The following is a 26,929-nucleotide window of genomic DNA, read 5'->3' on the forward strand; positions in this document are numbered from 1 at the left end:
GACAATTAAACGCACCCAAGTCAATTTGGTAGTGTACGCATACTCTAAAACGTGTTTATTATTAACCATACGAATGAAAGCCATGAAAAAGTTTCAAAACTGATATCCCAACAGACAGGCGGTGGAGCTACAGAGCACATCAGACGAGATCGCATTGATTCAGATTTTATCCGCTTGCCTTCGGATATTACCGGTTGTCTTGAGCCTGTGTGGTTTTCGAGTCTCGCTGTTTCTAATGAATGGCAATTATGCATCATTGTCACAATAGAACTTTGTCTGTTATCTTTCACACTTTTAGACCAACAAGTCACCAACAGCACATTTAGTTGCAACTTATCGCGAAGCAGTTTTTACCTTGTCCTTCTTTAAACGCACACTGCATGGATTTAAACAACATTCAAGGGGAAACACAAGTTTAAGTAAGTTTGTGGTGTAATGTTGCAAAAAAAGTATATGTGAGTTTGTTTAGAGATGGCCATTTTAAAAAGCACTAAATTAACATTAGCGCACAGTATATGTACTAATACAAGTGCAGTTTTTACTATTGTCTATTTGAAAATTTGTTATTACTGCCCTTTTGAATAATCAGTGACACAATATTGTTGTTCCCTCCAGATGTTTCTTATTTGGAATTCAAAGTGTTAAGTCTGGAGCAAACGTGTTTTCAAATCTTCACCGAGAATGAGAAAAAGGCACAACCAGTCATGGCGCGAGAAACAAAACGGCGGTTTGCAGTATGCTATAAATTTGGCTGCAAGTGCTTGATGCCGACTGAAGTAGCACGAAACTGGCTGAGTGGAGAATTCGTTATAAAGATAAGAGGTAAGTGATGTTAAACTTTTCTGCTATCTGTGTTGTTGGCAATTTAACAGCCTGTTGGCATCGTAGGCCTAATATTAACTTAGTTTGCGGCGTGTTTAAGCCTCATTTCTTTTCAGTATTGGCGTTTTGTTCACCTGTGTGATTTAAAATTGCTATGACGAGTTTGATGTAATCATCAACATTACTTTTTTGCAATAACTGAATTTAAAATAGTGATAACTAGGTCCTAAATCCCAGCGATTGTTGACACAAACACGGTGATAAAAAGTACAAAAGCGCACAGTTCAGTGGTGTGAGAGTGTGGATGTCCTTTAAAATTTTAAATCTTCATTGCTTAAAATATTACCAAAATGTTTATGCAAGCTATACATACGTTAGCACAAGGTACCATGCCCGGACGTTAATTTGTATATAATTTAGAAAGAAAAATATTTGGTGCCTTCCATATGTATTGGTATTCAGTAGGATACGTTGTTTTTATAAATTCGTTGTTTATTGTTTAAATATTTGATGGAGTGCACTGAGATTTTTGTTAAAGTTTTTAAATATACATAGAACACTAGCTATACGACGACAATACCGCCGATGTAGTTTCCGTTGTTCAGTTCTGTGTTGGTCAGCAATCAGGAACGACAATGGTAAGCTTAATTGTAAGATAAATGGGAGAAAAGGTTGTTTTTTGCGTAGCTTACGTTCCAGGATGATCTGACATCTTGGTGGTATTGCATGTTTACCACATTGAAGTTTATTTTTTTGCTGAGTCATATAAGTTTAATTATATTTGCTTACCAGGCAACGAGCGTGTGGAAAATGTAACCGTCGCCATCCAAAGCTGCAACAAGTGCAGATGCCAGGTGGGCCCGAGATGCCGTTGGATTGGGACTTGAAACCCAGATAACTTGCTGAATTAGATGTAAGGTACGTTTCATGTCATAACAATCTTTAAAATCCCTCGGACTTCGGGGGTTTACAGTCAGGTGACAAACTTATGTTTAGGAGTTAATCCTTGTGTGAAAAGCACCTGTTGTGCACAGCGCAAATACAGAACAATGCAAGCCACTTGATTGTGACAATCTGATGTCAGGCAGCTTATGTTGTTACGGCTGCGTTTGTGTTTAATTTAAGGTGGTATTGTTTCCATATGACGATCATGTTAATGTCCAATAAACTAGAATAAGCACAGTTTAGGTAATCTTGGCAGATAATTTGCAAGTTTGCATCATTAATTGTCTATAACTAAAGGATAACATTGTGGGTAATCGAATTTCTTTATATTCAATCATTTAGATAGATTATATTTGTTTGCGATGTAGACTGATACAATTTGACGCTTGTAGCTGCGGCTCGTTTATTTGTGACCGAATCTTTATATTTTGCGTTTTCCCGTTGTGACCTTAACCGAGTATCAACAAGAGTAAGTTTTATATTCAATATACCGAAGCATTAGTTTTTAACGACGTTAAATTGTCACAAACGCGTGTGTGTAGATGCTCGCGGCAAATGAAAATACTTTACAAACACTATGCCCGATCAATTTCTCAATGCTACGCCAACGACGGCAAAAAGTGCTGTTTTGAGAGGTTTTTTGTCTTCTCAGACATGTTTTGTTACAGTTCAGTTACAGACAAAACCGCCGTCTGGGCACGTTCGCAAAAAACCTATTCTCGTTGATGGCTTTTCATCGCGAAAAAATACTAGCTTTTGAAAACTTTTCATCCGTAACCGCTGAGAAGCCTTGCTGCTATCACTGGCTATTGCGCTGCCATTTCAAACGTTTGCAGGAAATATTTAAGTACGCGGTATTAAATAGTTCTGAGCACTTGGCTATTCTATACACCAGATGCTGCATGTGTCTTTACCAACCTTCGAAGCATATAGGAAGTTAGTGGGAAGAAATATAGGAAGAAATAAACCACCATGCTATAACAATGATGGAAAACCAATCGGTGGCCACATAGAGCGGTGGTTTTTAAACTTCTTTTGGTCATAACGGCCCCTTCTAAATTTTCTCGAGCATTCCCGGTCCAAGCCAAAAATATCTATGAAATGAAATATGCCTTTGCGAAACAAAACCGGCAGTTATCAACTAAAATTAAATTTATGCCTTGCAAAACTATACCCACAACAACATGCACAATGAATCTTTTTAATTTTGTAAGATCAACTTGTTTGGAAATGACTCAAGCGCAGTTGTTTAATGCGCGAATAACTGCCTCCTTTGTTAGCCTACATGAAAGTAAAGGAAAGTATAACTTTTTGTCACAGTACACTCATTTACCAAATTTTTGTTTGTACAGTTGCAAGATTTGAAATTACATAACATTGTAGAAATACTTTTAAGCTCCTCATTGTAGAAATACTTTTAAGGTCCTCGCGGTCTCTCTGGAATCGCGTCGCAGAACCCTAACGGACCGGGAACCTGGTTTAAAAACCGCTGAATTAGAGAGAGTTGACATGACATAAAGTTATCCACGGAAAACGCATACACATTTTTTAACAGGGAATGCAAGTTATAACAATCGCGCGTGTTACCCGCTGTATGTCAATGGATTCCATTCGTTTGCGAAAGTTAGGTTGGAGAGTACAAAACTTCTTTTCCATTGTAGAGGACCAGTTATGTATTTACGACTTCAAAATCTTTAATAACCGAGTGCACATGCGCCTTAGTTGTAAAACCTAAACCCGGATAAAAGTCGCTGAAACTTTGCGTACCTGCACACGTTTTGTGTGACGCAACAAACAAAATTTAAGCGAATATAACATTAACTTTAAATCAACATCCTCCATTTGGAAAAGTAACGTGATTGAAAAGCCAGGAACTGTGCAGAGCAAAACCCCTGTTGCCAGTCTCTAACGCGACGGCGGTCGTGTCTGGCCCATATGTCTGTGCCGGTCGGCTTCGGTAAACAAACGCAACAAGTAACACGATACTTATCAATAGAAGAAAGTGGTTGGGTTTTAAATTACGTCAGTCGCTTGTCTTTAATGAGCTTTTGTCAGTGCCGAGGTTACCTTAGCACCAAATCTAACAGCCCGATTCTGTTTTACTCAAATACCTGTAAGTGTCGTTGGATGCAATTAATAGTTTTAAACAGTTCTTAACGCCGCTATTGGAACAATCACTAATGCTGTTTTTCATCTGCTCATGATTTGGGACTCATCAGAAATTGATACAATTATTTAGCTTTTAGTTTGTTGAAGCGAGTTTACATTAAAGACACGTATTCAAAAAATACTTTTCTGTTTATTTGTTTGTAATGCTTTTCTTGAAACCGCATGTTACTTTACAATTTTGTTACGTTGATTTGTTCACAAAATTTTATACAGCAGAAATTTGCTCCTATGTTTAAGAACCACTATATGGACATCTTTATTTCGAAACCTTTGAGGGTTAAACTCGAACGAACCTCGCGTCAAAGATCCTGTTCAAATTTTATCCTAAACGATTTCTAGCTTTAATGTCTGTCACACAATCTTGGATGATTAGTTTAATTCAGACAACTCAAAAGCTGGTTATAAAACTTTGCTCGTACAGAAATTCTCCCTAACCACGACACCAAAAGCTATTGTTGACATCCCGTAGTAAGTGGTATTTGCGTTTCGTTGCTACCAAAGTTATCAAAACAAAAGATTGCCCGACGCACTTAACTAAAAGACATAACTAAATTTAACCACGCAGTGTATGTCGGCAAATGGCGTGCAGGTTTTCAGACATGGTACAGATAATCCATTTGTTTTGCCGGGTAGTTCGTTCAACAAATTGTCAGGTCGTTTTGTCAGGCAACAAATTGTCAAACGTAATACACAAATACTGAACAAACGGTTAAATGGGTGGAGGCGCCTTTAACCCACGTCATTCTTTATTGTTCGGTGAGCTTTTTTCTGTGGAAAGATGATCCCGGCAGTAATCTTGTTCGCTTGAGAATTTAGATTTGTTTACTTTAATTTGTGGGAATGCGGGCGGACCACTCAGATCTTTTAGAGCAGTTGTCAACAACCAATATAGTTTCCATGGTTTCCTTGAGATTTATTACATGAAGGTTCTTCTTTGGAAAACGGTTTTCAAACTTAAACCAAAACATACTATGAGGTTGTTAATTATAAGTTCAAACCAGCGCAAGTTATACCTAAAGACAATCCGTACATATCCGTACACTGTGTGTCGTCTAAACCCACAATCGTAGAATGGAGTGTTGATACACTTTTGCACTGTACACGAATACAAGGCAAACTTTAAGTTGGCGTTTAGGTTTGTAATTACTTAAAACTTTGCACTGTGGGACTACTCGCACTATATCCGTGTAAGTGTTAACGTTTGTCGCTGCCATGTTGTTATCGCCAAGTTGATGCCAATCTAAAAGTGGAACCTTTTTTAGGGCCCAAAATCATCTATCCTGCTAAGTACTTTAGAAAGTCAAATTAAATTCCTCATTTGTGCAGATCACCACACTGACAAACCAACATCTGGTGGCATACGACTTCCAGATGAGGCATGAAGAGGGGAGTAAGGCACTTGAGTGCTGGACCGCTGTGTTGGATGAGCTCGACTACAAAAGATTTCTGTGCACGGATTTGAACAAAGGTATTGAATATTTATTTCAGTGATGTACTTCTTGTTATAAATATCAAGCCGACGTAAAACAGGAACCCCTTTTATAAATCGGTTACAATCTTTTGAAGGAATGTCTGTGTTGCGCATTTACCACGTTTGTAAAGCGAGCAACGACTGTTTTGGCTAACCACGGACAATACCTCAAATACCATTATCACGTAAAACACTCAAACATTTGCATTTGCAATAAGTTCCTTAATACTTCATTCTCGATGTTTTCTATGATTACGCCATATGTTTAGTACCGGTTAAAAAAATATTTTTCTGACGTTGTCTGTTCGTTCACAGTGCATTGTCACCCAACAACTGTACGCAATAAGAATGAACTCTTTCAAGCGCCATTAAACCCATTTTAAGCGTCCGCCATTTTCGGTTGTATCATCACACCTCAACCTATAAGTACATTTTCCCAAACTCATTTAGCCCTTTCGCTGTGTATTTTAAAACGTCGATCTAAATTTACTTTGTTCAGACCACCACGCTGTCAAGCTTATACCTTCCGTGCAGTCTCGCTATCGGCGCCGGATTCAGTTATATACTCTAGTGAGACACCTGGTGGCAAACGTCTTCGAGTTTTGACACAGACAGGGAAGTAGTGGCACTGTGTCGAAGAGCTACCAATACCGATGAGGCTTTGTCAAAGGTAACAAGAACTTTTTAAGGTAATAAAAATAAGGAAAGTCTACACCCAAATGTTCAAACACAACTACAAACCACTTTATTTGTACATTGTCTATGTAGAGATAGAGATTTACCGCCAAGTTGGCCAAGTGGTTAGCGCAACCGCCTTGTGATCACAAGGTCATTGGTTCTAATCCCATTGAGCAAGAAACTTAAGCGCATTGCGCCAACCCAGTGGTTTTCAATGGGTTGAACTAAATTGAAGTCACCAACTGCCTAAAAATCGAAAAAATCAAATAAAAAATGATCATCGGACTTGCATTAAAACAGGCAGCTCGACGGCGGACTCATTGTGAGCATAACGCATTCAGGCGTTGCCCGCCCACCGAGGATAAAAATGAAATAAACAACAAAAATAGAGATATCGCCACTTTGCCAACTGAAGCAATTACATTCAGCGCATGGCACATGCACAATTCCTGTCATTTCCAAAAGGTCCGTTTCGTTTAGTGTAGCTATTTGTTTGTTTCAATTGCTTTTGCTAGGAAAGTAAAAAGAAAATTCTTGGTCACGTTAATTTGTAAATGTAAGCGGTTGTGATTATCGTAGGCCTACCATATTTCCATCCCCAAAAAGGAGGACACATTGTTGAAAAGAACATGAAAAAAATACTTCAAGGTCCCCTAAAAAATAAAAGCCTCAGAAATTAGACGGTATAGAACAGTTTGGATAAAGTTCCAAACAAAGATGTATATTTGGCTGTTTTCAAAGGCTTGATTGTTACATATGTATTTGGTAAATCAGAAATTCTGTAAAAAGGAGGACATTTGGGCACTTTTTCTTGTCCTCGGAGGACAATTTGGTTTTTGTTAGAAAGGAGGACATATCCTCCAAAAAGAGGACGTATGGTAGGCCTAGATTATCGCCCTGTTATCGCCAAGTTGGTGGCAAATTTAAACGTTGAAAAGCCTTTCCTTAGGAGAATAAAATGAGATATTGAAAAGTTTAAAGCACAAAATTGCACGATTAACATTATGCGATCTTCAACCGCTTGACGATGTCGAAATTTTACAGCAAATAAATGCTCCGATGTGACACCTGGCGACAAACGACCACCAGACGAGACGCAGGTCTGGAGTGAAGCAGTCAAAAACAGACGCACTGAGTTAGGAAAGACCGAGAGAAAAAAAGAAAAAGAAAAAAGACCAAAGAAAAAAGAGACTCTGCGTACGGATCGGAATAAAGGTATTGATTATGTGTTTAGAAGGCGCCGTTTATTACGGGGTTACTATAACGTACGGGAATCTTTCTGTGACGTATTTACCTCGTTCGAAAAGCGGCCACGATTGTTTCGGCAAACCACGGGAAGCGCATTTGAATAGTGGATGAGGATTGAGCTGCAATAAATTGTGTCAACTGTTTAACGTTTTTATTTATCGCCTTATTTTCGTTTGCTTTGTGTGTGTTATTACAGTACAACGTTTGGGTCATTTAGCCCTTCCGCTTCCTACAACTGAAAATCTAATTAAACTTCTATTTTGTACAGACCACCATGCTTTCAAGTTTTTACCTCCCCTGCTGTTTCGCTATAGGTGTCAGATACAGCCAATGTCTACTCTTGTGGGACACCTGGAGGCATACGTCTTCAATCTCAGAAACAGACAGGGCCGAAGCACTACAATGCAGACACACTGTGTTAAAAAGGTCAAGAAGAAAGGGTTCCTGTCGAGTTGTTTTTGTAAAGTTGGGAAGGTTTTTTGTGAAAGTGATCAGGTACACTATTTGACAAACAGGTCTGGGTCTACACAAACAAGACTACATACCACTTTATTTACATCGTATCTTTGCTATCGAAGCGCGTATCTTGCTGTCAGTATTCTTGCACAGTAGAAAATATTGCCACATCGCCAACTGAAGTAATTACATTCACCACGTAACAAGCGTGCAAATCATGCTATTTTTTAAACAACTACATCTTGTTGACTGTAGCCATTTTCCAATGCAAATGACTTTTGTCCTCGCTTGTCGCCGTCTGTTCATTACAATGAATTGCTGCATTCCAATTGTTTGCAGCTTCAAACAAAACGCAAACATTTAAGGCCCAGCTACTGCTTTTTAGGCGCATTGTACTTTTATCTGGCGGTCCAAATAAGTAAGTGTTGTGGCCAACCAACTTTACTGTAATACGCTATTAAATAGAACGTAAACGAATATCTTCTCACGGCATAAGGTAATTTATTCACTGCTTTGTAAATCAATAGTCAAAGCAAATCTCTCACAAAGAACCACCACGCTGATAAGTTTGCACCTGACTTATTATGCTGTGACACATTCAGCTCATAAAAACTTTAACGAAGGTTTTATTCGTTTAGTCCGCAATCTCGGCGCTGACTTAAATAATTCGAGAAACTCCGGTGGGACACCTGGCGGCATACGACCCAAATTTGAGACAGAGGCCGAAACGAAGCACTCGAATACAGAAGCACCTTGTAGAGAAAATGTAGAAGGTTGGTTTCTGCAATAACGATTCTTTCGTGATGGTTATAGCCCCCCTAGGGGGTTGGTACTTGAACAACGAATCTTTCGTGATGGTTGAGCCCCCCCCCTAGGACCATGGCTCTTTAAAACGCCTAGTTCACACTTCTGTCGATAGGTAATGAATGGGGATGTCCCAATTAGGAATTCCACTGCGCCTTTTTACCAGACCTTTCCTCCAATATGCTCTGATGGTTCGACTTGTAGATGACCAACATGCTTAGGAGGTTTATATGTCTCACTTGGTAATTCCCCTGCGTACATTTCGTTAAGAAAATATTAATTGCTCCACTACGTGATTGCACATAATGTGTTTTCCATAAATGCTGGATTATTATTACAAATTGTTTTGTATCGATGAGATGCGCTTATGCACTTCATTATCGTAACTTTTATGTTTTTGTTGTTTCTTAATATCACGTGGTTTAGAAAAGCGAGTCTACGAGGCGGGATCTTATTTTTTCGCCATTTTTTACACACAACCGACATTCCAACACACGATTCTAATCACTTATATTTCTTGGCAGGACATTACTTGCGCTTACCAAGTGCGACAGCAAGACTTGATCTGCCCTTCTACTTCTCCATGCTCCAGTTTCACTGTGTTGGTCAAGAAGAAGAGTGGTGAGCTTTTGTGGTAATTATATTTCGATATGACAAACAACCATCAAAAGAGTTTGGAAAGTTGTGTTTATTTTGCTTTGATTCAAGACAGTTGGTAATTTGTAACAGTCACGGAAAAAATCAGAAAATCTTATTTTAGGTCCAAATTTAACTGTTTTTTGTTTTTGTTTTTAATGAAGTTTATTGCAGCAGCGACAGCTAGCAACAGAGAGAGTGGTTTATTAGCTTCAGTTTGTAACAATTACCAAATACCAATTATTTGTAGTTGTAACGTTGCCATTTGTGTAAATTGAAACTTGTTGTAACAATGCAAAGCCCAACGCATACTGCCAAAAGATTTTAACGATTGGGAGTCACCCCAACCAACAACTTTCTCGTACAGGACAAAAGAAACTAAATGGTTAAGTATTTTATTACTTAAAATAAAACAAACGTCACGTAAAATGACAGCATCAGAAAAGTCGGGAATACTGAAATCACATCATATTGAAGCAATCAAATAAACATAAACTACTAAAGAATGTAGGAAAAAGTGTTTGGCTGTGAAATGAAATACCTGATTGCACATCTTTAATGAATGAAATTTAACAAGGTATATACAGAAGGTATAATAGCATTGAAATGCAAGAATACAGTGTATTTATAATTCACTGTATGCAGATGTATCTGCAAACAACAACTTAAACTCTCCTGCCACAAATGGTCAAATTTTTCACATAATGCTGCATTATAAGGTTTCAAACATGTATTTGCAATATCTATTGTCTCTGCTTATAATAACTTCCCTTTGTTATTGTTAATTATTACTGTGTTATTAACTTTTTGTGCTTTGAAGTTTGTTTTGAGTTGTTTATAGTGTGGCTTTGTTGCAGTTAAAGAAATAGATTCAGGACTAGCTGGTCGTTCATTTAAATGCACTCTCCATTTTAGTAGTAAATGTTCTAGCTACAGTAATTGATTCTAGAATAATGAGGTAAATTATTTGTCTGCTTATTATTGCACCACACTTATAAGCAAGTTATAAATTCCAAATGAAACATTTGGTGGTGTGTGTTACTTTTTCAGAATTGTTGTCATTACGTCTGCCAGGATGATAACAGATATACAGCAAAAACAGGTAGAAATTATACCAAACTAATAAACCGTTTTTGTATGAATAGTAAGGCTACTGCAGAATATTACAAAACTGGTTTGTGGGGATTCTAGCAAATTGACAAAAGCTTCTGCCAAGCAATTCATTAAACAGTGTTAATTCATGTGTTTCAGTTTTTATTGCAATGTTGTTACTGAATACTACTCGAATACCCGCATCGGTACAACTACCAAAGCACTATGTATGGCCTTACGTGGTGTGAATCAGTTTCGGGCTGAAGGGGGAAAACAACGGCAGTGTGCATTAGGCTTCAATGCGATAAAAAATAATCCGATGTTTCATTAGTTTTTTTAGATTAAATCCTAATATCACGGACATCGAATTTCAGATTTGTTTTGCGAAGAGATCAAGCTGTACATGTGCACAGCTGTAGGAATGACGTTTGTGAACATTGATTTTTTGTGAACGCCATTTTAAAACGACCCTGAAGCATTGATTGCGGAATTTCAGCCAAGCAGTGAGAAAGGCAATATGTCGGCGAAAGTTGCTGCGAACTTGCAGAGGGCATTACTTGACTTTGAAAACAGTTTACTGAAGGGAATTTGTAAAGCAGTCTTACTCAAATTGATCTCTTGAATTTTTTCAACTGTTGCTTTAATGACATTACAATCTGTTTCTCCAAGGAATCGGAAAAGCGTATTATGGACATGTCTATAAATGTAACAAACACTGCTGCAAAAACGAACATTACCGAAAACTGAATGACATCATTTTTATTCATGATCGTGAGATTTTTTTGTTATTGCAATGTTTTTGATTTTACTGATTTGCAATTATTGAAAACCGCTGAAACATTGTGTTTTGTGAATATCGTAGATATTGTTCTGTTTTGTAATTGGTGGGGTCGCCGGGTCCAAAGATTATTGTCGATATTTGACCACTGTGTTTATTGCTTGCTTTTGCATTAGGTTATATTTTGTGTTTTGTTTAGACTAGTTTGTGCACCTTTACATTTACGTTGCCCTAGCAACTCCATTTGCTTTTGTATTTCATGTAGGTTGTAGGCTTACATTGATTTGACAATGTAAGGTTGTAGGTTTACATTGATTTAATGGTTTAATAGTTAGTACTCTGGGCCATAATGTGGTTGAAAGCGACGTGTTTCAAACTTTCAAGTTTTTCGGCAAGTCTTTCATCGTCAGTAATACAGACATTTTGTTGTAACCAGTAAAGTTGTCACAAACAAACACAACTTGGACGCAACCACATGACAATCATATGGAGATAAATCAGACACTTTATTTAAACATTCCTGTTTATTCCAAACTATGGGTAACAAAGTAGTTAAAACCGGTTTGACCCAAGGGTCGGATGTTGATGGACCCCAATTCAGCTTGACCCAACGACCACACGCTGCTGAACCCCAACCCAGCTTGAACCAAGGACCAGATGATGCTCAACCCCAATCAAGCTTAACCCAAGGACCAGATTATGCTCAACCCCAATCAAGCTTGACCCAAGGACCAGATGATGCTGAACCCCAACCCGGTTCGATCCAGGGATCAGATTATGCTGAACCCCAACCCGGTTCGATACAGGGACCAGATGATGCTGAACTCCAACCCAGCGTGAACCAAGGAACAGATGATGCTCAACCGCAACCCAGCTTGCCCCAAAGACCAGATGATGCTGAACCCCAACCCGGTTCGATACAGGGATCAGATAATGCTGAACCCCAACCCGGTTCGATCCAGGGACCAGATTATGATGAACCCCATTCCAGCTTGACCCAAAGATCAGATGATTCTGAACCCCAACCTGGTTCGATCCAGGGACCAGAATCAGAATCAAGCCCAACCCTAAGACAGGGTGATGTTGTTCCCCAGCACGGCGCAACCGAAGAATCCGATGCTATGGTGCCTCAGTCAAGTTCAAACCACCCTTTGCCAGTTGATGTACAGGACAGGAATTTGGTCTTCAACTTGGTAAGAGTTCTCACCCGATTCTCCAAGAAGTCGTCGATTAAAATTAGGAATTTCTGCTTTCCTATCGAGTGACATTCTCAATTTCTGACATGTATTAAAACGCTGGTCGATTGCGTAAGGTGTCAGGCAATATCGTCGATGTGAAAGCAGTAATTCTCCCGACAACAGTCGATTTGAATCGACGACTTCTTGACTTTTAAGGTGGGCTTCTTAAAACAATTATCCGTTTTGATCAGGAATCTATTTCTTGCAGGAAAGCGAACAAGCACCTCAGATTGGAGACACAAACATCCACACAACTGGATCAGTTTACAACGCTCCAGTCTATCAACACATCACACAACATGTAACAGTGCAGCAAACATACGAACAAGCTCACTGCTCATCTCATTTGCTTGTTCCACACTATTTAGATGAAGAAACTTTAGCAAAACATCCAGCTTCACCTCCTATACCCGAACAAGCTCACTGCTCGTCTCAGTTGCCAGCCCCACACTATATAGATGAAGAAACTTCACCCAAACTCCCTACTACATCTTTATTCTCAGCACAAAGGCAGAGGTTTTCTGAACATCAACCTTCAACATCAACGGAGCACCACAGAAAACATGAATATTTTCAGTCTTCTTCAGTACTGATGTCGTTGCTCAAACAAAGAGCACAAGAAATCGCCAGTGAAGAATCGTCACTTTCAGATTCTGCCAACCGACCAATACCAACAGTCAACCTTGCCATAGTCAGCAAACCACAGCAAATTGACGAGCTTCAAGCAGAAGGACATTATCGACATAAAGAGGAACTTTACAACATACAACAAAGTGATATCACTGGTGAAGAAATATTTGATCGTGCAAAAGAAAATGCACAGCGAGAAGCAGAATGGAAAAAGGACAAGGTGAAAGTAAAGCAAGATTACGTGGAAAAACATGGAAACGTGGTCGGTGTGGTTGGACAAGCTGGAATAGGAAAGACGACCTCAGCCAAAAAATGGGCCATGCAAAGTTTACGGGGTGAGTTGTTCGGACAGACTTCCTTCTTCTTCTTCATTGTGATCAGACACATCGACTTCACGAAGGAGATGACACTTCTTGAGTTTCTGCTCTCCACCATGTCGATTGAACAACATTACACCCTGGAACAACAAAAAGGCATTCTCAACGTCATTTGCAATGATCCACATGTTATGATAATTTTCGACGGTTTCGACGAGGCAGCCATTGAATCATTTTCCACTGAAGTTCCCCGACCCCGACTACATTCGAAGTCAAAGGCGGAAAACTACCTGAAGCATCTGGCGGGAGGAAACTTGCTTCCACGTGCTCGGAAGATTTTCACGTCCCGACCAACTCAACTATACAAGCTCCATCCCTCATATCGACCAAGGTTTGTTGTTCAAATACTTGGATTGACATCAACATCACAAGATGAACTTGGACGTCAGATATGTGGTGACAGATACGACGATATACAACAAAAATTAGAGCAAAACCGCAATGTATTTGCTTACTGCTATGTTCCTGTCAATTTTATATTGACACTTGTCTACTTGATGTATTACGATGGAGATATTCAGTTTGTTTCACTCACTCAAGTCCTTGCTTCCACTTGTTGCCAATATCATACCACCATTCACTTAAGGGGCCGAGAAAGTGAGTTGGACAAATTGGCAAAATTGGCCTATGATGCATTTCTAAATGTGGAGATTGTGTTCAAGGCAAAAGCATTCGCAAAAGCAGGTATCAATGAATCCACAGCCGATGCATATACAAACACGTCAGTTACAAAGCACGGGAATCTCAAGCTGACGATTTTGGATGGTCACAAAGTTCGATATTTCTCTCATCACATCTGGCAAGAGTTTTTCGCGGCTTTCTACGTGATGATGATCATGTCTCTTGACGAGTTGGAGAAAGTCCTCAAACAACTTTCAGACGCCAGATGGGAAGTTGTTTCCAAGTTTGTTTTCGGAATTTGCGATTCTTCGGTTTTCCATCAACTCGAGCCACTTGTTCCTGAAAGTTCTCTTAAGGATTGGAAGCAAAAGAAATCTTTGCTTTCTAAATTCATCCAGTCCAAGCCGAAGCTCAGCACTAAAGAAGAAATCTTGCAAGTTTGTAGCTGGGCTCATGAGTCAAATGATCCGGAGATTGCTTCATCTGTGGCCTCCCTACTTCCTGATGAGCTCGACCTTCGTATGTCATATCGTGATTCATCTCTCCTCCCAGTTGACTACGAGAATCTTTCCTTCGTGATTCAACGCAGAGCGAAACCGGTAACACTGTGGTTTTGTATTCCACGATCTCTCATTTTCATTATCGTACGCTTACTCCACGCAATAAAATACAAACAATTCAAATCAAATTCACTAACAGCACAACTGCAACACTATGTTACTACTTTTACAACGAGGCCCAAACTGCCCGAAATCCCCCAAAAGAAATAAACGAAAGTTAATAAAAACCGTCCCAATCATTACTGACCACGAATGTCGCGTCGAAACGTCAATCACTACATTATGTTAACTAAAAGTAGTAGTTACATGTTTCGGTACCTAATAGTGTCTATAAAGCTCGATGGAATATGAGAAATAACTGGATACATATATGACTCAGTATAAACAAAGATTGCTTGGAAAACAAATGAAATCTGAAAAGTGGGCATATTATAACGTTGTAGCGACCTAACTGCTGTTGTATCTCATGTGTGTCGAAGCTTGGCATTTGCTTTTTGGGGGTATTTGATTTGTAAGAACAGACACCTAAAACAGTCAAATTTAAAGCACTTACTTCCACAGTTTACTCTACCCGGCACCAACACGCTGCGCGACTCATATTCATGCCTCAGGATATTCCATTTGTTTTGGCTGATGATTTCACGACTGATCTTCATAAATTGGCTGGAAAAGCAACTGTGTTGTTGCTGTCTTGCGTACTGCCAGTTTGTTCAGAGCACCGGTTTACTATGCTACGCTTCATTCGAGTGTATATGGCAGTGTATCACCAAGTACGTGTAACGCGCCTTAAAAACACGCTTCCATTGGACAATAAAACCATCTGGTAATTAGATGAAATCCTTGCTCAGCTCTGAAACCGCCAGTCATCTTTTCTCCACGAACACTGTTTCCGGTGGTACATGTCTTAAGATCATTGATTAGACTTTCGATCATGAAGTAACAACAGCTCTTCGCTATTTGGTTTTATTTCAAAAGGCAGCTGCAATTACTCTCTTCGTAAGGTGTCACGTAACCCACCCAGTCAAAAATTTATGTCCGGGCCAAGCATAATTATGTTTGGTAACGCTTGGCAGCCTCACATGGGCGGCACCTGGGTGCCTTGCTTAAGTTGGCATATATGTGTGGCGTATGTTCAACAATGAAACACTTCGAGCTTGGCGCCGAACGTTCCAGTTATGTTTGGTTCATACACGACGCCGTACGCTCGGCCTAAGATAATAACCACGTATGACGGCCCGGTTTTCTGCCATACTAGGTCCTCATTTAAGTATTGTTTGTACCACACATAACCAATCATATATTATCCTTGGCACTGCCAAACTTTGCCGCCTTTCAATATGACACTTCCAATAACATTTCCTGACAATGTATTAAAAAGAAGTACAAAACGAAATATAAAGGACGCCTGGATTTGATGGATGGCCTGGGCAAAGCATAAGACACACAGTTTGGATGTCCTGCGAAAAGCATAAGACACACAGTTTGGATGGCCTGCGAAAAGCATAAGACACACAGTTTGGATGGCTGATGCAAAGCATAAGAGTAATAAGACACACAGTTAGGATGGCCTGTGCAAAGCATAAGACACACAGTTTAGATGGCCTGTGCAAAGTATAACACACACAGTTAGGATGCCCTGTGCAAAGCATAAGCCACACAGTTTAGATGGCCTGTGCAAAGAATAAGACACACAGTTAAGATGGCCTGTGTAAAGCATAAGACACACGGTTTAGATGGCCTGTGCAAAGTATAACACACACAGTTAGGATGGCCTGTGCAAAGCATAAGCCACACAGTTTAGATGGCCTGTGCAAAGCATAAGACACACAGTTTAGATGGCCTGTGCAAAGCATAAGACACACAGTTAAGATGTCCTGTGCAAAGCATAAGACACACAGTTAAGATGGCTGATGCAAAGCATAAGACACACAGTTTGGATGGCCTGCGAAAAGCATAAGACACACAGTTTGGATGGCTGATGCAAAGCATAAGAGTAATAAGACACACAGTTAGGATGGCCTGTGCAAAGCATAAGACACACAGTTTAGATGGCCTGTGCAAAGTATAACACACACAGTTAGGATGCCCTGTGCAAAGCATAAGCCACACAGTTTAGATGGCCTGTGCAAAGAATAAGACACACAGTTAAGATGGCCTGTGTAAAGCATAAGACACACAGTTTAGATGGCCTGTGCAAAGTATAACACACACAGTTAGGATGGCCTGTGCAAAGCATAAGCCACACAGTTTAGATGGCCTGTGCAAAGCATAAGACACACAGTTTAGATGGCCTGTGCAAAGCATAAGACACACAGTTAAGATGGCCTGTGCAAAGCATAAGACACACAGTTTAGATGGCTGATGCAAAGAATAAGACACACAGTTAAGATGGCTGATGCAAAGCATGAGACACACAGTTTAGATGGCCTGTGCAAAGTATAACACACACAGCTAGGATGGCTGATGCAAAGAATAAGACACACAGTTTAGATGTCCTGTGCAAAGCATAAGCCACACAGTTTAGATGGCCTGTGCAAAGTAAGCACACACAGTTAGGATGGCTGATGCAAAGCATAAGAGTGATAAGACACACAGTTTAGATGGCCTGTGCAAAGCATAAGACACACAGTTTAGATGGCTGATGCAAAGAATAAGACACACAGTTAAGATGGCCTGTGCAAAGCATAAGACACACAGTTTAGATGGCCTGTGCAAAGCATAAGACACACAGTTTAGATGGCCTGTGCAAAGCATAAGACACACAGTTAAGATGGCCTGTGCAAAGCATAAGACACACAGTTAAGATGGCTGATGCAAAGAATAAGACACACAGTTAAGATGGCCTGTGCAAAGCATAAGACACACAGTTTAGATGGCCTGTGCAAAGCATAAGCCACACAGTTTAGATGGCCTGTGCAAAGCATAAGACACACAGTTAAGATGGCTGATGCAAAGCATAAGACACACAGTTTAGATGGCCTGTGCAAAGTATAACACACACAGCTAGGATGGCTGATGCAAAGAATAAGACACACAGTTTAGATGTCCTGTGCAAAGCATAAGCCACACAGTTTAGATGGCCTGTGCAAAGTAAGCACACACAGTTAGGATGGCTGATGCAAAGCATAAGAGTGATAAGACACACAGTTTAGATGGCCTATGCAAAGCATAAGACACACAGTTTGGATGGCCTTTGCTAAGCATAAGACACACAGTTTAGATGGCCTTTGCAAAGCATAAGACACACAGTTAGGAGGGCCGGTACAAAGCATTAGACAAACAGTTTAGATGGCCAGCACATAGCATAGAACACACAATTTGGATGTCTCGGCCAAAAGCATTCTAAGTCACATGGCAGGCATAAAGACAATACTTATGCATCATCGCAAGAGTCAGTGTCAACACCTGGGTTTTCATTTGGCTGTTGGATTTTTACCCTTTTCACATGACCGCCATCCCAGTCACCAACTCCTGGAAGGACCCTTTTTACTGCAGTAGCTATTTCCTAGTGACTGGCACCATTGTGTCTGGTGTATGGCAGCACATCTAAAAAAGGAAAAAAAACCTAAAATTCATTGACCTGGATTTTAAAATCCACATCATTGCAATGTTAATTACAACAAAACATAATCATGTCTTACCTATGAAAAAGGCAAACAAAGGATGAGTTTTAAAAGAAATTTTTGTCTGTTTTCTTCCACAACCCAATCCACTCCAGGAAAATTTAAGTGCCAGATTTTTCGTCATGAACAACTTGATGAAGTTGCGTAATGTGCCTTGCAGGCCGTCCATATCAATTACTTTTCCGATTCTTTTCTTGTCCTTCAAGTATGTAAACATGCAATTATAATCAATCATATAAAAATGTTTAAATTGTCATTATTTGGTAGGGCTGACATAGGTACAAAAACAGATTTTGTTAACACACAACCTGACAATCAAGAGTATTAAATTTTATTTCCATTTTAGGTGAAAATGCAGCTTACATTAATTTGAGTGATCAATTCTACCAGATCTGTTTCATTGTCAGCTGGCTCTGGAAAGAGGGTTTCTGTCACAGCTGCACACACTACTTTTTGTTTCAGTATCTCCACAATAGTCTCCAGTTTGTCATCCATCCTTTCCATCTTGGCTATTAGGGATTTATATTCATTACCATTTAAAGGTCTTTGGTTTGGTGGTAATGGCCGTTAAAGTGTATTTCTAAACACAAAAGAAATCATTTAAACCATTTGATTTGATTTTTCACAACAACAATTATGATAAAGAAATAATATGTTAAAACAAATGGAATTTTGTACACAACAAAATGCAGTCAACATTAATCCACCAATTAGATGTAACTTAGCAATATTGAGGAGCTAGTGATATATACATACATTTTTTGTGATGAGTCTGTTCTTATTAATGGTGAAATCTTCAATTGATGTGGTTCTTCTTTAATGGATATATCTGAATCAGAGTCCTCCAAATTACTTTGGGTGTATCCTTTTTTGATACATCGGTCATAAATACCTGCAAAGAAAAAATCAAGTAAACCATGCTTGTAACAAATATCTTAATACACTTACTAGCTTGGAAGAGAACAATACAAGGGCATGAGCACCATTCTTCTTCTGCCACAACTTCTTTTTTGGTTAAATCCTGCACATTACAAATCTCTGGTGGCCATTTACATGCATCTGTACCAACCAACCATCCTTTAGGCACAACATCATTTGTGCCATCAGCATATTTTACGCACACAAAGTTTTTCATTTCTTAGCTTTGTAAAATCCTTTGAAACCGTACATAATTTTAATTTTGCAGTAAATTAATAGCAACAAATTTTTCTTTGTATGGCAACATAACACGCTTTCTTATTTCTTGGTTATCTTTTAGCAATTCAAAATCATTTTCATTTATACTCTGGGTCTTTTCAGCAATTATTACAGCTGCTGCTTGTAGTTTTCTTTTCTTCGAAGATTGCTTCCTTCTCCATTTCGAGTTCTTTTTAAGTTGCTGAATGTTGTAAGCTGCTGAAACGCTGTACCCTTTTCGGGTGGCATCATTAACCTACGTTTTTTAGTCAGATCCAAAATAAACAATATAGTCGTCGTACACTCGTAAACCTCCTTGATTAAAACTTTCCCGCCGCCAAGCAACACGTGATCGCTCTTAGTCCGGATTCAAAACGTTCAAGATTAGCATTAACCAATCACGACAAACAACGTTTCGTAAAGTTCATAGGTCAAATGATTGCGCAAGTATTGTGCAATTTGGGTTCGACTGCGTTTACTTAACAGTTGACATGATTTGTGATATGTGTAATATTTACGTTATTGAAGCCCTGAGTTGTCAAAGATTAGGCGCTAACGAACCGTCACGTCAACTTTAGGCTCGCTAAAGTAACAAAAAGATAATGATCACACATTAATTGCATTACTTTTAATTTTTTAATGTTCACCAATTCAAGTCGTCGTACGAATTGCTTTAAAACTATCGTTTGAAAATGGTGTCAATAATAACATTGTCAACCAAAAGCTTAATATTCTCTCAGATACCGCATTTCGCCAGACTCGAACAGGTGTGGCGCCACACTCTCGGCACCCAAGTATGGCAATTTCTTGCTTAATCTTTTTAACGCCAAGTGTAATTATACCACATTTGCCATTTTAGGCCCTAGTATGGCGAAACCATGTAAGACCCATAGATATAAATATGGCGTATGCTCTGTTAAGTATGAATCGGCCGATCCTGGCATAAACGATAGATAAACGAGTGTTGGTCGGGTATGGCCCGGGCGTTAGGTGTAGAAAATTTTTGACTGGGAGATCGCTCTAAACTCTCTCACTCTTACATGACTCGAACATGGCGCCGCTGCACAATAAAGCTTCGACCGCTTCAATGTTACACATACAAAAAGAGTCACAAATGGATTGAAAATATTTAAATTGCACAAATAAAAAAATCAAAGAAAACCACTTGTAGTCAAAGCACAAACTTATACATGAAAACTACAAAACAGTGTTGAGCACAACAGAATGAGAAAATAATAATATTCGTACGCGATCATTACAAGTGACGCAACATACCAAAGTTGTAATGGAACTTGAACCAATATGTAAAAACGCCATGTGTATCAGTTGTTAATCATTTTTAGATGACTGTAGCAGAAGGAGAATCGTGTATGCAATATCTTTGTGTATTGCTGGAATATGTTGGTTAAAATATTTGCATATTTATTAAAATTTATTTAACTTATAATATCCAATGTTAAAGTTAGCAATGCACAACCGCCTAGCCATCCTGCCGCACATGTCAGTCCATAACAATTTTCACTTTCTTTTCCATTCTCACAGCATAAAGCCTCTATGTTAAGAAATAACTTTCAACGCATAACAAAAGAGGAAAATTTGTTTGCAACCAAATTAAAATGTAAATATAGAAGCATCGAGCCAATAAATGATAAGCTGCAGACAGTGTACACTGTTTCGAACTGTGAAGTCCTATCAGTGCAGTGGCGAGGAATTGGCCGTATAAGCTAGTGTAGCCACTCTACGCCACTCCAGTTTGTTGGAAGAACGATCTAAAAAAGCCATGCCTCACCAACCTATCCTATGCTACAACCGGGCATCAACGACAGAAGAACTGGTTCACAGTAGCTAAGCAACTATTTGGGAAACTGCTTTTATAATGATAAAGTGACACTGAACCAAAATCACTTTGTTCACCATACAGTTGCTTGGGCATTTTGAACAAGTTCTTCTGTCGTTAATGCTCAGTTGTGGTATCGGATAGGTTGGTGATGCATGAATGACCACATTAGCCAATGCGACCGACCTTTCATCACCAGCTGCACTGATCTTATTGGTTAAAACGTCGAGCACTGTCTGCAGTTTAAATGCAAATCAAAGTAATTTCAAGCACTGGAGGTTGATATTTGACAACAAATTGTCCTCATGAACAATTTCGATGCCACACATTTAGTTATCAGCATAAACTCCCGATAATTGTGGCACTATTTCTAACATAAAGTTGTTATTGCCAAAATAAACCACTTCCATCCCCGCCAAAAAAACAATGCAAAACATTAACATTAAAACTATAGAAAGTCAAATCCATACAAAGGGATACTCTCGCTCGATTGCATCTGGAAAGACAACGCACAGTGAAAAAAAACGTGCATATAATACTTGTTTAATTCGTGTGTTGCTATAACACATCTCCTGACACACGTACAAGGTTTGCTGAAACGCATTAGCTAATAAAAAATGTTACCTAAATATAACAAAACCTCGATTCAGGTCAGAGTTGGAAACATGCCTGAAAATGGGATGAATCCAAAAGTACAAGGCCAAAATTCGGGCCGAACCGACATTTTGATTTAACAAGGCCTACTGTTAAGTCAGGCTCAAATCCATCCCGTTTTATTGAAACTATAGACCGTCCCGACATGCTACTTCGGTTCGGGCGCTACAGCAACACACACGCTTTTTTGTGTGGCAGTAAAATTTGCGTGGAATAGATTGTTGGCTTGTCTTGGTCCAACGAGCGCTCCTGTCATTACATCTTGATCTTCGCATCTAACGCGCAGTTACGACATAATGCCCAGAAAGAAAGCATCATGCGGTTAGTTTAAATAATGCAACTTTTAATGCCGCCAAAATATCCAAATGTTAATTTTTTCGCAACATCGACCTCAGACAGGAATGTAGTATCGTAAGACAACATATAGGAAACCGATAAATTGGTTTAGCACGTTTAACATCATCAGAAACAAACGACAACAGCGTCCTTTTTTCAAATTTGACTACAACCAAACTTTCTAACTAACTTCGACCGTAACGATGATCTCTCAATGGATGTTTTTGCTACAAAAACAAAAAAAAACAAAAAAAACAAAAAAACAAATACGCATTTGCTTGCAATCATACAAAAATATTTAATCGAAAACGTTTCACGATCTAATGCTTCGTTATGTTGTCTAACTTTATTTACCAGTATTTGTCGCTACGTTAAATGTGATAATATTTGTTGCATTAAAATCAGCTGAAGAGACTCAACCTCTCCCTCAACAAGATCGGCAACACGGGAGCAGCATCACTCGCCCCTTGCCTCCAGAACATCGGAGAACTTATACTGTGGTGTTGTAAAATAGAAAGTGAAGGCGTCGAGAAACTCTGCGATGGAGTGAAAAAGATAACAAAGCCGGTAAACGTGAATTTCGATCTAAGTGATATACAAAATTTTATTTAATGGCAAACGTTGCAACCGGTTTTTATAAACCTCATATTATCTGAAAAAATAGTGCATTTTTATAAGCTTGTAAATGTTCTTTGCAGGTATTTTATACTGACAACCGGTGCTTTAAAGTAGTTGTATTGGGTGCGATAGATTCTTTACTATATAGGTGATGATTGTCACGCAAATATATACCTTTCGTCGAAATTTGAATCTGTCGTCACAATGAAATAATACCCAGTAATTATGTCGACTTTTAAATTTTGTTGTGGTGTTAATTAACAGAAACGCAAAACGCTTTGTGCAAGCACGAACGAAATGAGCAGATTTGGCATCAAATCAATTATAGCGTAATTTCGTTAAATTTAAAATACATGATCTAAAATATGATGAGCTTTTTATATTAATGAAATCTGGTAATAACATGAAACGACACATCGATTACGAACCGTGGAAGAAATCTTTTTGAATAAAATATCGTCTTGTACGTAACAATGGATGTTAAGTGACGAACAACACAAAGTTTTAATGCAACTGAAATGCAACTGTGACACCATTTACAACTTAAGATTATAATTGCTGCTTCAAACCGTCCGAAATGTCTTGTCCGAAAAGTTTAACAAACCAAAAAAACAAACAAACGATAATGCGAAAAATCTGGAAAAGGCGATACTGTCCCTTATACACACATTTTGTTTCTAACAAACAAAGCTCATATTTGTATTTAGCATGACGTACAACAACGCATATTGAACAAACGTGCAGCGCATACTTGTTTTACTCGTGTGTTGCTGTAACACCACGCTCTACACACGTACAAGGTTCGATGTAAAAGTGATTGGTGAAAACAAGACCAGGGATTTAAACAACGCAATTAACCAAAATAAATTTCTTACGTAAAGCTAGCAAAGTCTGGGTTGGTTTGTTAGTTATTTAACAAAGATAGAGTGAACTTTCTACAGCTTACTTTTCATGTATTATCTTTCATTGATGAAATGCCAAATTTAAAGTGGAACGAAAAATATGTGTTAAAAAGTCGCAGAATTTATAACAAGGCTTAATCCTAAGTTGTGTTGTGTTGTCTATTTTTATTTACCAGTGTTTGTCGCTACGATAAGTGTGATAATATTTGTTGCATTAAAATCAGCTGAAGATACTCGACCTCTCCGACAACAAGATTGGCAACACTGGAGCAGCTTCGCTAGGTCCTTGTCTTTACAACATCGTGGAGCTTATACTGGTTAGATGTGGAATCGGACCTGAAGGCGTCGAGAAGCTAACAAAACCGGTAAAAATATTGAAATATATGTTGTGTGAATTTTTTTCTTAACAGCAAAAATAACTGTTTCAGAAACGATAAACTGTATGCGCCAAAGCCAAGTCACATGTTTAAATCTGTACAAAGCAGTATTTACTTTTTTCAACAGGATTGACAATTATAAACACTGGCACACTGCCTAACAGTACATATTCACTGTCTTTGCAGCGAAAACTAGTCAGCTATTTAAGTATCTCAAATCCTTGGTCGTTGTGACATGCTGCACAGACGACAGTTAATTTCATAAATGTTTGATATCAGTGTTTTAAAATACACAAAACTCATAAAGTAAATAGAGTGAAAAGTAAAAGAAAGAATGTGAGACAATTAACAGTAAACAACATGTACCGATTTCGTTTTACGTCACAAATCGAAACAAAACAAACTTAAGGGAAAGACAGACGATGTGTGACGAAACAAATCAACTTATTTCAAACTTTAAATATTTAACGACATAACAAAAAGTGACTCAGCGAAAGTGAAATACAGTATTAAAGAAAACACATCAGAATATAATCTGTACCAAAGATAACATACTAGAGAACGAGTGAAAATATACTAACGGTCCCGCTGATACTACGTGATAACCCAACAGCAACGCTTTCTTGAAACACACAATAAAACAATATTATCTTAAAGCACGTGTCTTACGTGTGTCAAGTAGCAGCACCAATGTATGGCGCTTAAAAAATACTCCGTTATTTGGCTGCATATCTATTCGGGGGCTGGATAAAATCTTGGCTGTCGTATCCGCATTTCACTATCGTGTGACTTTTTTATTTTATTCGAATTACGGCATGGCCGTGTGAGTGGCGTATACAACAGCAGTGACATCTGGAAAACCCTAAGTTCGCCAAGCAGCTTTTGGTGTTTATCATTCCATGAACACTGGATGTTTTCAACTTTTGTGTTCGTCACATACTCGACTACTGCAACATCGTTAAAACACGCTTCCATGTTTCTCTCGATCACTACTATAACAAATCGGCAAGGATCACGTCAGAATGAAAGGAGCATGGAAGTAGGAACTAGTCCTTCAGGATGAATTTCTACATTTCTAGAAGTTTAACTGTGTGACAATGTAAAATCCATGGTTTAGGTAACATGGGTACTGTCCCATCATTTCCGGACAGGGTCATCAACTTGTAATTTACCACATAGCGTTGAATGTGCAGAAAATCTGTCCTTTAATGCAGGGCTTCCCAAACTTTTTTCATCGCGACCCCTATTAATCTCTTTAAATTTTCCGCGACCCTTCACGGATAATATGATAAACAATGAAAAAATACGTTTGTTGCATTTACTGAAACGACTAATTCGAGCGAAAACTAAAAACAACCTACCGGTACTCGGAGTCTACTACTTTACAAGTTCAAACACCGATACCTTTTACGTGCTTTAGCCTTTAGTTTCTGTCACATTGTTTTGCAAATAGGCACTTGTCACCTTGGACCAAGTTTAGGTCGTTGCAGTGCTTTGCAAACGGACATTAAACACAGCTTAGAAATCGTAAATTTATTACGTATTTTATCAGAGAAAGTTATTGCGCCACACAATGACACAATACTTAAACGTTAGTCTGTAACACTATGTGTCATCTTTATGTTGCAATTAAAATGCCTGTGTATTTCAAAACAATTGCAATTGTTGCGTTTCAACCGACGTTTGTTCGATCAATGGCGTCTCTACAATCTCGTTTGCGCTTAGCTGGAAACGTTTTGAAACCGACGTAACTTGAACAAAAACAACATTGTGACGTTATACAAAGGTCAAGGCCGGGGGTGTGCGGTACTCCCGTACTCTACCCCAGTGTATGGAGTACTTCCTGCAAAATTGGTACAGCTCTCTGCGACCCCTCAAGTTTGTTAAACGACCCCTTCCGGGGTCGCGACCCCCAGTTTGGGAAGCCCTGCTTTAATGCACTCCTCGATGACATCAGGCAACACATAAACAAAAGCAGATGTTTCAAAACCATCGACGCTAGAACAAACATTTATTACTCCTTCCATTCGAATGCGGCTACCGTTGGCACCGACAAAGTGCAAATTACCTCGGCAAGACTCCATCTTGACACTTGTAAGTTTTTTCATACTGACACTACACTGACAGTGGCCGCAGTATTAATTAAAGCAAACACAGAAATGTCATTGATGTTAACATTGAGATACTTGTACAGCACACTCTGGTTGGTGTTAATGCGAAGCATTTGTTCCTACGGCTGATAAGCAAAGAAGTGTACTGCATGGTGTTTCTTAGTTTGCTGTTTGCAGGAAATGCTTGGCTTCCAAGCGTTACAAGTGCTGATACGAAATCTCGGTTGGTTTTATCTACTATTTTAGAGCGTTTAGCCAGTTTTAGTCTTGTTACTCTGCGAATAATTGTTTCCTACTTCCGCTTGGTGAGCAAAATCTTGGTCGTGTCATCCATGTACTTGTGTTGGTCGAAATGTCCGCACAGGACGCGTCCTGGGTTTAAACTAAACTAGCGTGAAAAGTTTTTACCGATCTATAAGTTCCAACGAAGGTGTTCGATAGCTTGAACGTGACAGTAATGTTGCTTACCAAATTACAGAGATTTTTCGATGACTGTAGCACTAATAAAAACGTGCTGCCCATATGTATAGGACGTCGAAATGTCGATTATATAATAAAACTGCTGGATGAGCAATAATCGGTTATGTGTTGGCTATATGTTTCTGACTATCTTGGATTTATTCTGCTGTGGGATTCAAATCCACAGCAGAAGCCCTTGTCGTCGCTTTGCCAATTGAGCTGCACAGGCTTCAGTTTACCTTAAAAAATACGAAATGTTACTACAAATGCACGCTATTTAAACAAAGCAATCTACCTAAAGCAAACGAAAC

General features: G+C 38.9%; 2 protein-coding genes across 4 annotated transcripts in view; one reads left to right on the top strand and one right to left on the bottom strand.

Moving 5' to 3' along the window:
* Positions 1–1,338: 1,338 nt before the first annotated feature.
* Positions 1,339–26,929, top strand: part of LOC145224830 (uncharacterized) — a 30,954-nt gene continuing 5,363 nt past the window's right edge. Inside the window, exons 1-11 of one of the 2 annotated variants that reach the window (XM_080091417.1) lie at positions 1,339–1,460; positions 1,615–1,740; positions 5,263–5,404; positions 5,907–6,077; positions 7,130–7,300; positions 7,648–7,828; positions 8,428–8,562; positions 9,118–12,292; positions 12,546–14,564; positions 22,557–22,718; positions 23,896–24,036. In XM_080091417.1, coding sequence (XP_079947543.1) covers positions 11,636–12,292; positions 12,546–14,564; positions 22,557–22,718; positions 23,896–24,036 — 2,979 coding nt within the window. In that variant the 5' untranslated portion in view covers positions 1,339–1,460; positions 1,615–1,740; positions 5,263–5,404; ... (3 more) ...; positions 8,428–8,562; positions 9,118–11,635. The remainder of the gene's footprint in view (positions 1,461–1,614; positions 1,741–5,262; positions 5,405–5,906; positions 6,078–7,129; positions 7,301–7,647; positions 7,829–8,427; positions 8,563–9,117; positions 12,293–12,545; positions 14,565–22,556; positions 22,719–23,895; positions 24,037–26,929) is intronic. The other variant, XM_080091418.1, reaches the window with a different exon arrangement.
* On the bottom strand, positions 17,715–20,332 carry LOC145224826 (uncharacterized). 2 transcript variants are annotated; one of them, XM_080091413.1, is made up of 5 exons: positions 19,097–20,332; positions 18,905–19,040; positions 18,512–18,728; positions 18,167–18,347; positions 17,715–18,071 (listed from the first exon to the last, which is right to left on the bottom strand). In XM_080091413.1, exons 3-5 carry the CDS (start codon positions 18,650–18,652, stop codon positions 18,031–18,033), a joined length of 363 nt encoding a protein of 120 aa, XP_079947539.1. In that variant the 5' UTR covers positions 18,653–18,728; positions 18,905–19,040; positions 19,097–20,332; the 3' UTR covers positions 17,715–18,030. The 2 variants fall into 2 exon arrangements, with proteins under 2 accessions (XP_079947539.1, XP_079947538.1); XM_080091412.1 differs by lacking the exons at positions 17,715–18,071; positions 18,167–18,347; positions 18,512–18,728 and having other exon boundaries at positions 18,763–19,040.

This window comes from Phallusia mammillata, chromosome 4 (assembly GCF_965637545.1).
Source record: "Phallusia mammillata chromosome 4, kaPhaMamm4.hap1.1, whole genome shotgun sequence".
NCBI classification, from domain to species: Eukaryota; Metazoa; Chordata; class Ascidiacea; order Phlebobranchia; family Ascidiidae; genus Phallusia; species Phallusia mammillata.